The sequence below is a fragment of the Belonocnema kinseyi genome, chromosome 3 (assembly GCF_010883055.1).
Source record: "Belonocnema kinseyi isolate 2016_QV_RU_SX_M_011 chromosome 3, B_treatae_v1, whole genome shotgun sequence".
Classification (NCBI taxonomy): Eukaryota; Metazoa; Arthropoda; class Insecta; order Hymenoptera; family Cynipidae; genus Belonocnema; species Belonocnema kinseyi.
Genome location: NC_046659.1, coordinates 90,079,051 through 90,093,969, shown reverse-complemented (window position 1 = coordinate 90,093,969; position 14,919 = coordinate 90,079,051). Strand labels below are relative to the sequence as shown.

At 28.9% G+C, this 14,919-nt stretch overlaps 1 protein-coding gene across 2 annotated transcripts in view; it reads left to right on the top strand.

Annotated features, from left to right (window-relative positions):
* The window catches only part of LOC117169356 (3-phosphoinositide-dependent protein kinase 1), an 82,683-nt gene that overhangs the window by 23,041 nt on the left and 44,723 nt on the right, over nt 1-14,919 (top strand). Inside the window, exon 1 of one of the 2 annotated variants that reach the window (XM_033355696.1) lies at nt 12,590-12,909. The exons of the other annotated variant lie outside the window; for it this stretch is intronic. Coding sequence (XP_033211587.1) covers nt 12,844-12,909 — 66 coding nt within the window. The 5' untranslated portion in view covers nt 12,590-12,843. Of the gene's footprint in view, nt 1-12,589; nt 12,910-14,919 lie in introns of those variants that run through there. 2 annotated transcript variants of the gene reach the window in all.

The following is a 14,919-nucleotide window of genomic DNA, read 5'->3' as shown; positions in this document are numbered from 1 at the left end:
TAAAGTTGAATTATTTGGTTAAAAAATCATCTTTTTCAGTTGAAAATTCCAGTGCTTCAGTAAAAATTCTTATATTTTTTAAATAATTTATCTTTTTTGTAGACAATTAATCTTCCTGGTTAAAAAATAAACGTTTTGGTTGAAAACTAATCTGTTGTGGTTGAGGAATCATTTATTCCAAAATTCTTTTTTCGTGGAATTGAATAGTGTTTGGTGTAAAATTTAATCTTTTTTTGATTAAGTATTATTAATTACATATTTCGCTGAGAATTCATTTTTTTCTTTTGAAAAAACAATCCTGAGTTAAACTTAATCTACCTTGAAAAAAATAAAATTTTTTGGTTGAAGATTTATTATTTTAGTTGAAAACTTATCTATTTGGTCGTAAATTAACTTTAATTTACTTTTTTTGAAAATTCAGCTGTTTTGTAGAAAAATTTTCTTTTTGGCCTTAAAAGTCAATAATTTTATAGACAGTTGGTATTTTTTTGAAAATTAAACTATTCTAGTACGAAATTAAACTATTAATTTGAAAATTGAACTATTCTGTTGGAAATTCGTTATTTTTCTTTATCTGAAAACGTAGCTATTCCATTTTTTGTTAAAAAATTGATATTCAAAAGGATGCCAATAGATTATGTACAATATATCCATTGTATTTTCAAAGTATTTTAAAGATTTTTCACAGAACTTAAATACTTTTTAAGGGTTATTAAATATGAAGTAATAAAAAATAAATAATACAAATAACGATGTGCTCTCTATAATAATATGAAAAGTAATTTTAATGTTAAAAAGGTGTTAATCAGGCATATTTAAAAAAAAATAATTAAAAAGAGGAAACATAAAAAATGTTTTGAACCCCCTCCCTCCGAAATTAAAGATTTGACAGACTAATACTAAAAAAATTTGGAATTCATGAAAGTTTTTTCAAACAAATACATGATTTAATTTTTGAATGTACACGTCTTTCAAAGTTCAAATAAAAAACCAAATATATCGTAATTACGCGTACTTATACTCATGTCTAACTACAACTTCAAAATGTATATGTACGAAAATGTCAGGGTCGAGAAAAGATCGTTATGAAAACCCACGGCAAGAATGAGTATTTCAATAATGGAATAAACATTTTCAATTTTGTATTCATTTTTATGTTAATATTCACATAATGCACGTACAACGATTGTACAGCATAGGAACATATTAGATAGGCGTATGTACTTGCGTCATCAAATTTTGTTTTAAACGACAGAGCACGGATTTTGTTAAAATTTGAAATCTCTAAAATTCTTATATTGTTATTCAAAATGTAACTCTTTACCCCTTCTTCGTCACAGATCTTCACAAATGTTTAAAAACACCCCAAGGTGACGTGACAAATACATACAATAAATACATACAAGAAATAGACGTGATAAACGCCTAAATATAGGAGGTATACAATAATATAGGATTATACACTTTTTTATTAAAATTAATGTATCGGTGCTATATTGAATTAAATGGGAAACACTCAGTTATTGAGTTTTCAAACTAAGAAATCAAATGTTTTTGAAAATAATTAACTTTTGAACGCAAGATGATGAATTTTCACCGAAAAAAGATGATTTGTCAACAAAATAAATCAACTTGCAGCAAACGAAAAAATTAATCTCAGAACACACAGTTGCATGGATGAATTCTCGAACGATAAAAATAAATTTTCAGCAAAATAGTTGAATTTTCAAGAACAAACAATTAATTATCAACCCAACAGTTGCGTTTAAAACCAAATATTTGAACTTTCAAACAAAAGGAACGAATTTCATATATTTCAACCAAAAAATATTCAGATTTTATATAAAAAACAGTTGATTTCGACGAAAAAGGACGAAATTTTAACAAAATAGTTCAAATTTCTACCAAAAACGATCAATTTTCAAACATAAATCTGCATTTTCTACCAAAAAATTTAGTTTCTACCAAAAGATGTCAATCTTCAAAATCATAACAACAATTTTTTAACAGAAGGATTTAATTTTCCACCAGGAAAGATTTTTCAATCAAGACAAAAAAATGTCAACGCAGTCATAAAATTTATAAGCCAAGATGCCGAATTCTCTAGAAAATGATTTAATTTTAAAACTGATAATATGAATTTTCAACTAAATAGTGAATTTTTGTACGAAAATAATACCATTTTTAACTCAAACAGGCGGATTTTCAACAAATTAGTTGAATGTTTCAGCTGAAAAGACGAATATTCGAAGAAAAAGTTTAATTTTCAACCCAAAAATGTGAGAATTTTGAACAAAATAGTTCGATTTTCTTCCAAAGATGTGTATCTTCTTCTAATAAAAGGAATTTTTAACAAAGTATTAATTTTTTATCAAGAATATTAATTTTTCATGAAAAAGGACGAAAAACGATCAATTTTTCATGAATAATGGAATTGCTCAATTTTCAGTTATAAAAAACAATTTTCAGCAAAATAGTTCAACTTAATTAAAATTTAAACTAGTTGAATGTTTCACCTAAAACTGATGAATGTTAAAAAAATGTATTTGCTGAAAGTTCAGCCAAAAAAAAATTTTTTTTTGACAACAAAAAAGCATTTGGATTCAACCAACAAAAACGACTTTTAACAATATAGTTACATTTTCTACTAAAATGTTAAACCTTCGAGCCGAAGATACGAATTTTCTACAAAACAGTTTCTATAAAAAAGGGTAAAATTTTTACAGAAACAAATGAGTTTCAAATGTATTTAAAAACCAAAAAATGCGTTTTCGACAAAATAATTGAATTTTCAAAACAAAAAATTTGTTATTAAAAAAAGAAAAAATTGCAATCAAATTTATGTGCAAACACGAAAAAATGGGGAAATACAGTGAAGCTTGGGATAAATAAATAGAAATTTTGATCATTTACATTTTAAAGAATAATATTTTAAATAAACATTGTAGTTCATTTTTAATAATTTAAAATATTCAGTTAGAAAACTGGAATTTTTTATTTTTGATAAGCGTCATTTTCCATTGCGCACTTTTTTATTTTGGAATATATACTTTGAGATTCGGAATAAACATAACTTTGGTACATAAAAAATCTTATGACACTATTTACACACTATTTTTCAAAGTTTTATCATTATTTGCACTATCTTTTATCTCTGAAATGAGTTCGAGGCCTGTATGTATTATATTTAGTTTCTTTAGAGTTTGGAATTACCCCAATGTTTTTAACCAATATTTTTCTTCATAAACTAAGTTAACACCTGATGAAGAATATATTAATTATTACCGTATACTGTTTTTATTCTGTTCTATGGAATTTCCTTACTTTAATTACATTGGTACATTGCGGACTCTCGCAAAAGAAATTTCAAACTAACTAAACTGTTTCAAAAAAATATATGATTAATTTTCTACCTAAAAAGATAAATTTATAATAAAGTGCATACGTTTTCCATTAAATTGTTGAATTTTTAACTAAAATGATATATTTTCACCAATAATTAAATCGCTGAATTTTCAGTTACGAAAATTATTTTTTAACCAAATACAACAACAACATTTACCAAAATTGTGATATTTTTATATAATGAGATGGATCTTCAACTAATGAAATGCATTTTTAACAAGTTAGTTCCACTTTCAACCAAGCAATTAAATTTTTATAATAGAAGATTCATTTTTTACCAAAAAAGTCGAATTTACAACAAAATACCTCAATTTTGCATCAGATTGTTGAATTTTTCATTGGTGATTATCAATTTTCAATTAATAATGGAGTAGTTAAATTTTCAGTTAAAAATTAATTTTCGATAACAACAAAAAACAAGTTTTCAACAGAATTGTTCAATCTTCAAAGAATAAATTGAATGTTTAACAAAGTAGTTAGACATTGAACCAAGTCGTTTGAATTTTCAACGAAAACCGATCAATCTTCAATAAAAATATAGTCTGTCTATTATTTTGTCTATTATTTTTAGAGAATCGAGAAAAAATCAGCCTAAGACCGGATTTGAACCGGGAACGCCAGGAGCGCGTAATTGGCTAACGCTCCACTCACGTATAGTAGCGTTCCCGGTTCAAATCCGGGTTGAAGGAGATTTTTTCTCGTTTCTCCAAAAATAATACACCAATAATTGACACTACTTAATATTTAACATCAAGAAATTACTTAATACGCTGGTCAGAAAAATAACATAATTGTTTAAAATTATTTGATACTTTTCCTTGTAAAATAAATAACACAAGTATTGATACGATACGGCCAGCGTCAGATCCGGTCTCACCAAACGTGTACAAGATCGTTGGCCTCGAATAACTGTGCAAGAATGCAGCGAAGCTATATAGGCGTAGGGCCTCGTGAGCCATCCCGCGATGAATGTAATCAAGTCTGTCAATTATTTGCAGTTTCGTTTCATATCCCACGTTCTAGGCTCATCCGCATTCAAAAGTCAACCAGAAAATTAAAATGGTGCATCCTCAAAAGCTTAATAGCCTGCCTACCTTTTTTTATTAACAACACTTTCAAAACGAAACAAAATTAAAATTTAAGAAATTTAAATAAGATTAAAATCGAGTTTAAAATCCTATTTAACGTCCAATAGTGAAGGAGAAAGAAATACAAAGAGAAGAAAGGGGATTTGGTTGGTTGCCTTCTTATTTTTCTTTCCTCTTTTTGTCAAAAAAAAGACTTTTTTCTTTTTTTTTAGTATTTTTGTTTTTAATCTTTTTTTAAATTGCAATAGGAATGTGACGATTGATGACGCAGGGGACAACTCCAACTATTTTTCGGTGAAAGATCATTCTTTTTAATTGAAAATTCTACTATTATATTTTTGGTTAAAAATTCCACTATTTGATTGAAAGTCAAACGACTTTCTTAAAAATGCATTTTCTTGGTTTAACATTGAATTGTTCTGTTGAAAAATCTTTCTTTTGTTTGAAAATTACAATTTTTAGCTTAAAATTTAACTCTTCCGTTTTTTATTGAAAAGTTATCATTTTTGGTCGACAATCCAACTATTTGATTAAAAATGAGATTTTTTGATGAAATACATTTTTTGGGAGTTGAAAAGTCAACTATTTTTGCATAAAATTCAACTATTTGGCTAAAAATTTATATTATGCGGTAGAAAATTTAACTCTTTTTTAAAGAAGTTTTCTATGTTGGAAATAAGTTTTTTGAACTACAAAATTTAACTATTCCATTTTTGTTTAAAAATAGATCGCTTTCAGTTGAAACTTTAACTACTTGGTTGAAAATTAACTTGTTTCTTAAATTCACATTTCCGGGTAGGAAATTCAACTAGATATTTTGTGGGTTGCAAATATAACTGTTTTGTAGAAAATTTGTCCTTTTGGCTAAAAATCAATTTTTTTCAACTGCAAGTTTAACTATTTTATTTTTGGTTGAAAATTGATCCTCTTTAGTTTAAAATTCCTAAATTTGGTTGAAAATGAACCTTTTAGTTGAAAAATCATATTTTTGGCCTGAAAATTCAATTTTGCGTAGAAAATTAAGCCTTTTGGCTTTAACGCTTAACTGTTTGTTTAAAAATTCGTCTTTTTGGGTTGAAAAATTTGACTGGATGGGAAAATTGTCCTTTCGGAATGAAAATGAAACAATCTTCTAAAAAGTTCGTCTTCTGAGTAGAAAACTCATCTTTCTTACCTACAAATTCAACTATCTTCTAAAAAATCGCCTTCTTAGCTTGAAAATTCAACTACAGTGGAACCCTTTAATAGCCGTTCCTTCCATAGTCCTTCCGAGAATTGACACCGCGACGCAGGTTCGTGTAAATGGAGCTGCGCGGGGTGTGCAAAGTCTGCGGTTGTCACTCAGGCGTGAACAAATAAAAGCTGAACGGCCTAAAATGAGTTAGTTCCCACCGATTATCAAATATGGAACCTAAAAATTAATTTGATTGAAAAAAAATTCCTCTTCTATTATCTCTTAGGCCTAAGGGTCTTTCATAAACCACGTTGACACACGAGGGCGAAAAACGAGAGGAAAAATCGGAAAATCGACTGACTTACAGGGGGTGAGGGGGGAGTCAAGCTTCAAGTGATTTCAAGTGACGAAGAAGTAGAGGGTTAAAAAAGTTTTCAATATAGCGTGGCGTAGTTTTTGTATGGTAATTTTTGTATTGTCCAAAACAAGAGAAAGCACACTTAATTTCATTTGGAACCCTGTTTTCTGAGTTAGAAGATGTTCAAGGCTTATTTTGTTAGTGTTATGAGATTGTAGTACACAAAGCTTATAATAAAGTTCAAAATTAGATTTATTTAGTCTGGCAATGCATTGACTACGAGTTGGCAAGAAGCGTTTGCAGCTAAATATAGTTCCGACGTCGTACGGTCAACCGATGAAGCCAGACGATAAAGATTAGTCGGCACCGTCTTTTTTGAAGACTAGACTCTAGTTGGGAACTAAACACGAACAAGAAAAGAAAAGTTCCAATTTTACCACTATAATTCTACCCTTGCCAAACAGCATCTGCTGCACGAAATTAGATTCACATATTACAAGGAAAATGCTCGTTAATCATAACTAATCTGCTTTTCGACCAACAGTTTAGAAAAATATGTGAACCCGCATTGCTTGATTTGCACACAATATATACAATACGACTTTTTGCGTGGGAACTTCTGGAAACATTTCATGGTCCAAAATATGGATTTCCGATTTTTTTACACTGCAATCCAAGTCACTATCAGGGTGGTCGTGGTTCAGAGGGGAAAAATGATTTTTTTAGTTAAAAATAACCTACAAACCATAAATCATATCTCTTTGGTTGAAAGTGTAACTATTTTGTCAAAAATTCGTTGTTTTTTTGTTGTTGAAAATGTTAACCTTCCCGGTTGAAAATTAATACTTTACGTTTTTCAATTTTGGTAGAAAATTAACTTTTTCGTTAAAAACTCATATTTTCGGTTTAAAAATATGCCCGTTTTGAAGATAATTCGTCCTTTTAGCTTTAAAGTTCAGCCACTGTTTGGGTCTAAATTGATTTAGTTTTGTTGAGGATTTAACAATAATTAAGCCATTCTAATGCAAATTTAAATGTTTGGTAGAGAACCAACTTTTTTGATTAAAAAAACAACATATTTTTGGGCTAAAAATTCAACCGTGTCGTAATTAATTCGTCCTTTTGGCTATAAAATTCAACAGATTTTTTGAAACATCGTGTTTTTTGGTAGAACATTAATCTTCTTTCTGAAAAGTTCTCCTTTTTGGTTAACAAATAAACTATTTGGCTAAAAATTAATCTTTTTTACTTGAAAATTTAACTACTTGGATGAAAGTTAAACTAGTTTATCAAACATGTATATTTTTTAAATATTAATCTCCATGGTTAAAAACGTAACTATTCCATTTTCATAAAAATAATCCACCGGGTTGAAAAAAAGTCATCTTTTGAGTTGAAATCTTTTGTCAAAAATTAATTTTTTTTAGGATTCATCTATTAAATTTGGTTGAAAATTGATATTTTTTATTGATAATTAATCTTTTCTAGATAAAGATTAATGTTTTTTGTTAAAAATTCAACTATTCAATTGAACTATTCAATTGAAAATGTACTTTTTTGTTACGAACTCCTATTTTTGTTTTAAATTTAACTATTTGGTTAAAAATTAAACAATTTTTACGAAACTTTAACTTTTTGGTGAACGCCTGGTATCGCAAAAGAGTAAGAGGTATTTTTCATGGAACTTTTTGAGGCGTGCGAACTTTTAAATTAAATTTTGTTCATATATGTCGTTGATTATGAGGAAAATTAGAAAATTTTATTTTATAAAAAAAATTCTGACCACAAAAATTATGTAGTCCGCAGAAAACAAAACTCACAAGATGTCTTTCGTATGAAAGTACATATTTAACTAAAAATTGCATGGAAAAAATAAATGTGTTATTTCTTTGAGAAAATCGGTTTTTAATATTTAAAAAAAAAACCACCTCCATTTTTTTCATTTTTAACCTGTTTTTAAATTTCCCGGTGGGTTTCAAAAGGAAACAATCAACCGTATCAGACTCTCAAAGAAAACGATAAATATATCAATTAGGTCCAAAGTTATAGACTTAAAAAAACCATGGTTTTTTGTGAAACAAATAACAAAATTCAAATACACATAAACTCGTAGAAAATTTTTGTTTCAAAAACGTGGTAATACGTAGTCTAATTTTGTCTAAAAGACACTATATGTATTTTCCGAGAGAGTCTGCGACTTCAAGTGTACTGCCTACATGATTTGAAATTGTTTCGTTCTTCAAATTATTCTTTCTAAAGTTATAAGGAAACTTTAAAAAACAAACGCATCATTCGGGAATTTGTCGACAGAAAAATTAATTTTTTTCTATACCAGTCTCTTTAATTAAAAACTTAATGATAATTTTGGCAACATTCATAATTAATTGATACATTTTGTTTGTTGAACATATTTAATAAGCAAATGCATTATTCGTGCTTTTTTCGACACACACACACACAATTTATCAAAAAATCATGAATATTGTTGAAATTACCATGAAGTTCCCAATTAAAAGGACTGACATCGAAAAGAACGAATTTTTCCGTCAAAAAGTGCGCGAATAATGCATTTGTTGTGAAAAATCATACAGTTTATCAAAAATAATTATGACTGTTGCTGAAATTATCATGGAGTTTTCAATTAAAAGGGCTGACATTAAAAAAAACGAATTTTTCCGTCATACAATATTCTTGTTAGTAATGGAGTTGTTTCATATTTTCAAATAAAGTTTTTTCATGGTGAAATTAAAAGATCACTAAAAATTGAATATAATTACTTTCAAAAAGTTTTTTTTTTAAATAAGTTTGAACTTTGTTTATGAATTTTAAAAAGTATACTCTTTAGATTTTCGCGAAAAGTTGAGGCATTTTGATTGGGTCAGGATGGGAAGTATTTCTTTGTAAAGTCGTCGATTTGGTTTAAAAATTCATATATTTGGTAGAAATTTAATCCTTTTTTGATAAAAATGTAACTATTTCGTTTATGATTAATCTTCTTTGATTGATGATTCAATTATTACGTTCAAAATTCGTCTTTTCGATTGAACCACTTTGTCATCATTTTAGTTGAAAACTGATCTTTTATTTGAAAGTTGAACTATTTTGTTGAAAATTGACCTTTTTTTATTGGAAACTCAACTACTTGTGTGTAAAAGTTTAATTAGTTTTTTTTTACAAATATATATTTTGGTTGGAGGTTTCTTCTTTTTGGTCAGGAATTTAACTACTTTTTGAAAATGCTTTATTTTTAAATTTATTTTAACTAAAAATTTAACTTCTTCATTTTTTGTTTGAAATTGATATAGTTGAGAATAGATATTTTTAAATTGAAACCCTAACTGTATTGATTAAAGTTGAACAGATTGGTTAAACATGTAACTTTTGTTTAAAAATTCATTTTTTTGTTGTTGAAAATTTGGCCATTTTTATTAAAATTTGTTCTTTTTTTATTGAATTCTTTTTTATTGAAAATTATACTTTTTCATGTTTGGTTGAAAATTTATGTTAGTAAGTTGAAAATTCAACTGTCTTCTAAAAAAATATATTTTTGGGTTTAAAGTGCAAATGTTTTTAATTCAATTTATTCCTTTTTTCTTTGATTTTTATTAAAAATTCAACATCTTGGTTAAAAATTTAACTATTTTGTTGAAAATTAAACTATTTTTTTGAATAGTGATCATTTTGGTTCGAAAAGTCAACTGATTTGATGGAAATTCATCCTTTTGGATTGAAAATTCATCTTTTATGGTAAAGCAATCTTTTTTTGGTTAAAATAAATAATTGTGAAACTTTTAAATTTGAATATGAAATGTTATTATTTTATTTTTTTTTTGAAAAACATTCTATTTTAAAAATTCTATAAGATCAAAAGGTCTTTAATTAATAATAGTCAGGGAAAATGGAAAATGGGTCCGGGAAAAATCATGGAAAAGCAATAAAATTTTTAAAATGATGATTTTCGACCACCCTGGCTGAGAAAAATGGGTTAAACCGTTTATGATCTTGAATTTAAAAACTTGGAGCAGCAATCTGTCGATATTAAGCCGTATAATCTAGATGCTAATTTGTAATATCCTGGATTATAAAACTTAATATCTCAATTTTACGGCTTAATACCTATAGATTGCTGTCCGATTCGGTTCCGAATTTTTCATTCGATTGAACTAATATGAATATTAAAATTCTTTTGATATTTTATTACTTTCAGTTTGTTCAATCACGTATCCAGCAATGAAAAAGACTTTTATGTCCAAGATAATTATAATTCTTCCCCCTCCCACCTCAAAATGTCATGTAACACGAAAGTTGACCCTACTCTTATTTAAAAATAAATTAATATAAATGTAATTGTATATAACCGTCAATCGAACCATGGGTTACAACTATTTGATAATAGTAGGAGGATATAGACTTTTAATTAAATTATTTAGACCTCTAATCATTTGAGAACATTTATATAATTTAAATGTTAACTTTTTCGGCATATAGAGGCCAATGAAGTATTACTGCATTTCGAGCATAAGGGGGAGGTGTCTAAGTAGATGCTTATTGTTGTACATTCGTAATACAAAAATGTGCTTATAATAGCGGGGGGGGGGGTGTCAAGAATAGCGGAAATTGGACTTACGTAATACTTGAACGGCCCTATATAACGTTAATAACATTTACGTTATGGGGGCTTATTACATTTGCCGATGATAAATTTCAAGGAAGTTTGCGAATTTTTCGAAAGATAGCTTTTTCCCTTTCATCAATAATTCTTATTTTTCCACTGGTTTCAAGAAACTTCCCCTCTTTCCTAATTTTTTCGGTTATGTGGTTAAAAATTTTAATATTTTGTTGAAAATTCATCCTTTTTGATAGAATATTAATTAAATTCCTTGATGAAAAATTCATCTTTTTGGTTGGCAATTAATTTCTTCGGTTCTAACTCTTGTTTTGTTTGCGACTGATTGTTTGAAAATAAATCTGTTTTGTTTGAGGATTTAACTATTTTATTTAATGTTCGTCTTTTCTGAAAGAAAATTAATCTTCTTGATTGAAAAATGCATGCTACTCGGTCTTAAATTAATAGTTTGCTGGAAATTAATATTTTCTGTTTGAAAATTCAACCGTTTTGTTGAAAATTCATTTTTTTACTTGAAAATTTTACACTTCCGTAATTGAAATTTTCGGTTCAAAATTAACTTTTTGGCTGAAAATTGAACTATTTTGTAAGATTAATATGTGTGAACTGTTTCGTTCTAAATTAAACTAATATATTTTTTTAAATTGAATGCCAAAAAAAATAATTTTGAATCTGAAATTTCATTTTTGTTGGAAAATTTCCTGTATTTTCTTGAAAATCCATCTTTGGATAGAAAACTTAATCTTTTTGGATTAAAATTCATCCTTTAATGGTAGAAAAGTCATTTTTTTTGGTTGAAAATGTATCCCTTTTGACCAAAAATGAACTTTACTCTCGAGGATTCAACTACTCGTGTATTTGGTCGAAAATTGATCTTTTTGCAGAAAATTTATGTTTTTAGTTTAAAGTTCACTTTTTTGGTAAAAAATGCATTTATTTTTTTGAAAGTTTAATTATTTTTTTGAAAATTCAACTATTTTGTTAAAGTGAACTTTCTTGGTTGAAAATGTATTTCTCTTGGCTCCAAATAAAACGAAATTTTGTAGGTAATTGTTGAAGTAGGGTAATAGTTAGCTCAATACATCAAATTACGGTAAACCTTCCGCGGTTATCACGGAAAGTTTACATTAGTTTATAGTGTACCCCTCGCGTTTACTCTACTTGACCGTTTATCTACAACATTTCATACCCTCAGTTTTTCTGTGAAGTAACACTTTATGACTTTCGGGCAGACCCCCATCCCCATTGAAAATGTCACGCAATCTGTGGACTCTCCCCAAGAGGCAATCAAGTGAAATAAAAAATGCAGGTTAGAACGTTATGTTTTTAGGGTCATATTAACCGAATTAGTTCAAATTATCAGGAGCATGCCATTTGTTTTGCATGAGTTATTCTTTTAGAAAAATAGGTTTAGAGATTGTAGACTTAAAATCTCAAAATCTATTCTTTAGTAGGAAAAACATTGCAAAACACTGAAAAACATTTACGTTTTCCCAATAGGCGTCAACCGATAAGACATATATGCCGTGGGCGTTTAGTTCGTCACGAAAGTTAGTGACGTAAATACCGTCATATTATCGCTTGCGTGCGCATTACGTTTCATCGTAAAACGAACAAGGAAGTTTAATCATATGCTTAGGTAGAAGAGAATAGAGACCAGAACGGCTGAGAAATGTTTTCAATTTTTCTGTTCCAGCTAAAGAGATCCGTAATGTCGCCCACGCATCCTGCCATATCTCGTAACTCGTAACTAATTCCATTCATGATAAGAGAGCTAAAACAGAAAGTCGTCTGAAAAGTACTATCGTCGACGAGCATTATAGTCGTCAAACTCGTCGGCCTCGTTGACGTATATTAGCACTTTTATGGCACGTGTCGAAGAATAGTGTACATGTATTAAATAGGAGACAATCTACAACTTCCGTCAGTCCAACATTTACTTCCTCTCACTATAGAGATTTTAGTCCCATTCGTGTAAAATTGCTCAAAGAGTGTCCAGAGTAGTGAGATTGAATATTTAAAGCAATTGGCGTCAATATTTACATCTTAAATTGGATAAGGGAGTGCAAATTGATAATTATTTCTATTTTAAGAATGTGCAAATATATCGCAGTTTGTCTTCTTGATGTCGAAAAGATAAGAATTGTGTGTCACGCGAAATTGTAGATCAGCTAAATTATTCAAGAGCTCAATGTTACACAAACGATACCGACGATTCGCATCCTACGTAGCTACTGTTAAAAACAGTCTACATGCGGTAAGTTGGCTAATTATAAGTACATTGGATGCATATATCAAATGAAGAACATTAAACGCCAAAACTAATAAGCTTATAAATACTCAAGTATTATTAAAGGCTTTTAAATTAAAATTTTAAATTGAAAAAAATTTAATTTCTGTCAATATTGTACTTCCCAATTTGAAGACACATTGGTGTTATTTGTCCTTTAAATTTCTTGAGAAATAACAATTTGAGTAGTTTCTTGATAATTCTATTCATTTGCGCCAATACATTGATACGGGGTATCTAATATCAAAGACAAGTCCTTGATTTTTTTCTTCTGAAAAACTTATAAAAGTCCTTGAATTTATAAAATATTTTTTTAAACTTGTTCTATCTGAACGAAAGAAAAAAATATTGCTGAACCGTTTCCGTCGTGCATGTATATAAGAATTCATAACTCTGCAATTCTTTGTTTTGTGTTAAAGTAGAAAAACATACATTTTTACCAACTGATTGTTCATTTTATCACGATGAAAATTTTTTAATCTAATAATTTGTTTCTGTCCAATATATTAAAAGTGAGCTCAATTCAGAGTGCGATGAGCTTTTATTGATTAAAATTGGTTAGAATTTGACTGAGTTATTCAACACTATTTGTACAAGGTAGCCGTGGGTCAGGGAAAACCTGAAAATCAGGGAAAAGTCAGTTGAAAAAGCAACTGTTTTATAGAAAATTCGTCTTTTGCATAAAATTTGATATTAATGTATTTTTATTAATCTTCTTTATTGAAAAATTATTTTATTAAAATTCAGAATTTTAGATGAAAATTGATCCTACTGGTTGAAAATGTAACTATTTTATTAAAAATTATTTTTTAATTCCCGAATTAATTGTTTTAACTCATACTGTAAGTATTCTATTTTTGGTTGAATACTGATATTTTTATATGAAAATTGTATTTTTTGGTAGAAAATTAATTTTCGTAGTTGAAAGTAATTTAATTTTTTGTTAAAAATTCATACTTATGGTTAAAAATACAATGGTTTTGGTACAAAAATCAACTACAGTGAAACTTTGATAATGGGCTGATGTTGGCTGACCTTGGTTTGTTTGTTTGTTCACGCCTGAGCGACCGCCACTCACCTCGCGAAGCTACTTTTACTCCTACTTACGGCACGGCGTCAATCCTCGAAAGAACTCTTATCAGGGGGGCCGATATCTAGGATTCACTGTATTAGGTGACAAATTGAACATTTTTTTTCTTCTTTTTTTGAAAATTTAAATATTTGGACCAAATTTATATTTTTTAATAAAAAATCATATTCTCGGGTTGAAAATGGAACAGTTGTGTGCATCATTTGTTGTTTTGGATTCAATATTCAACGATACAGTGAAACACTTCAATAGCCCTCCCTTCTATAGCCATTCCGAGAATTGACGCCGCGCCGTACGTAGGTATAACAGGAATTGCACGGAGGCCGCGGGGTCTGCGGTTATCACTCAAGCGAGCAGTCAAGCGTGAACAAACAAAAGCGGAGCGGGCTACAATGACTTAGTTCACACTCAAGATCAGTCCCAAAATCGGCGCTATAAAAGATTTTCACTGTATTTTTGTCAGAACTCATGTAATTTTATTTAAATGGCTTTTGTTAAGTGATAAGTTCTTATAAAACGGTGTGAACACGCAAAACTGAGTAACGATGTGCTGGGTGACGCTTCCCCTTCTCTATCTCTCCTTCGCTTCTCTCACTTACTGACTCTTTCAATCCCTTTTCCTCCCCGTCCCTGCTTCACTTCTTCAACTTCTCTCCCCCTCGCCACGCTTTCTTTCTCGCTTTCCCTCTCTCTCGCTCTTTTTCTCCCTCTCTCCTCTCTCTCACACAGACACACTAAACTCTGACAATATTAGCAGTGTATAGCGGCATGCGCTTTACTTGAAGGTCGTGGTTCGTACACGTGCTTCAATTGATTTACGATTTTGTGAGTGATTACTGAAGTGTTATGCAAATTTTACATTTCAAATTTATTATTTTATTGTTAAA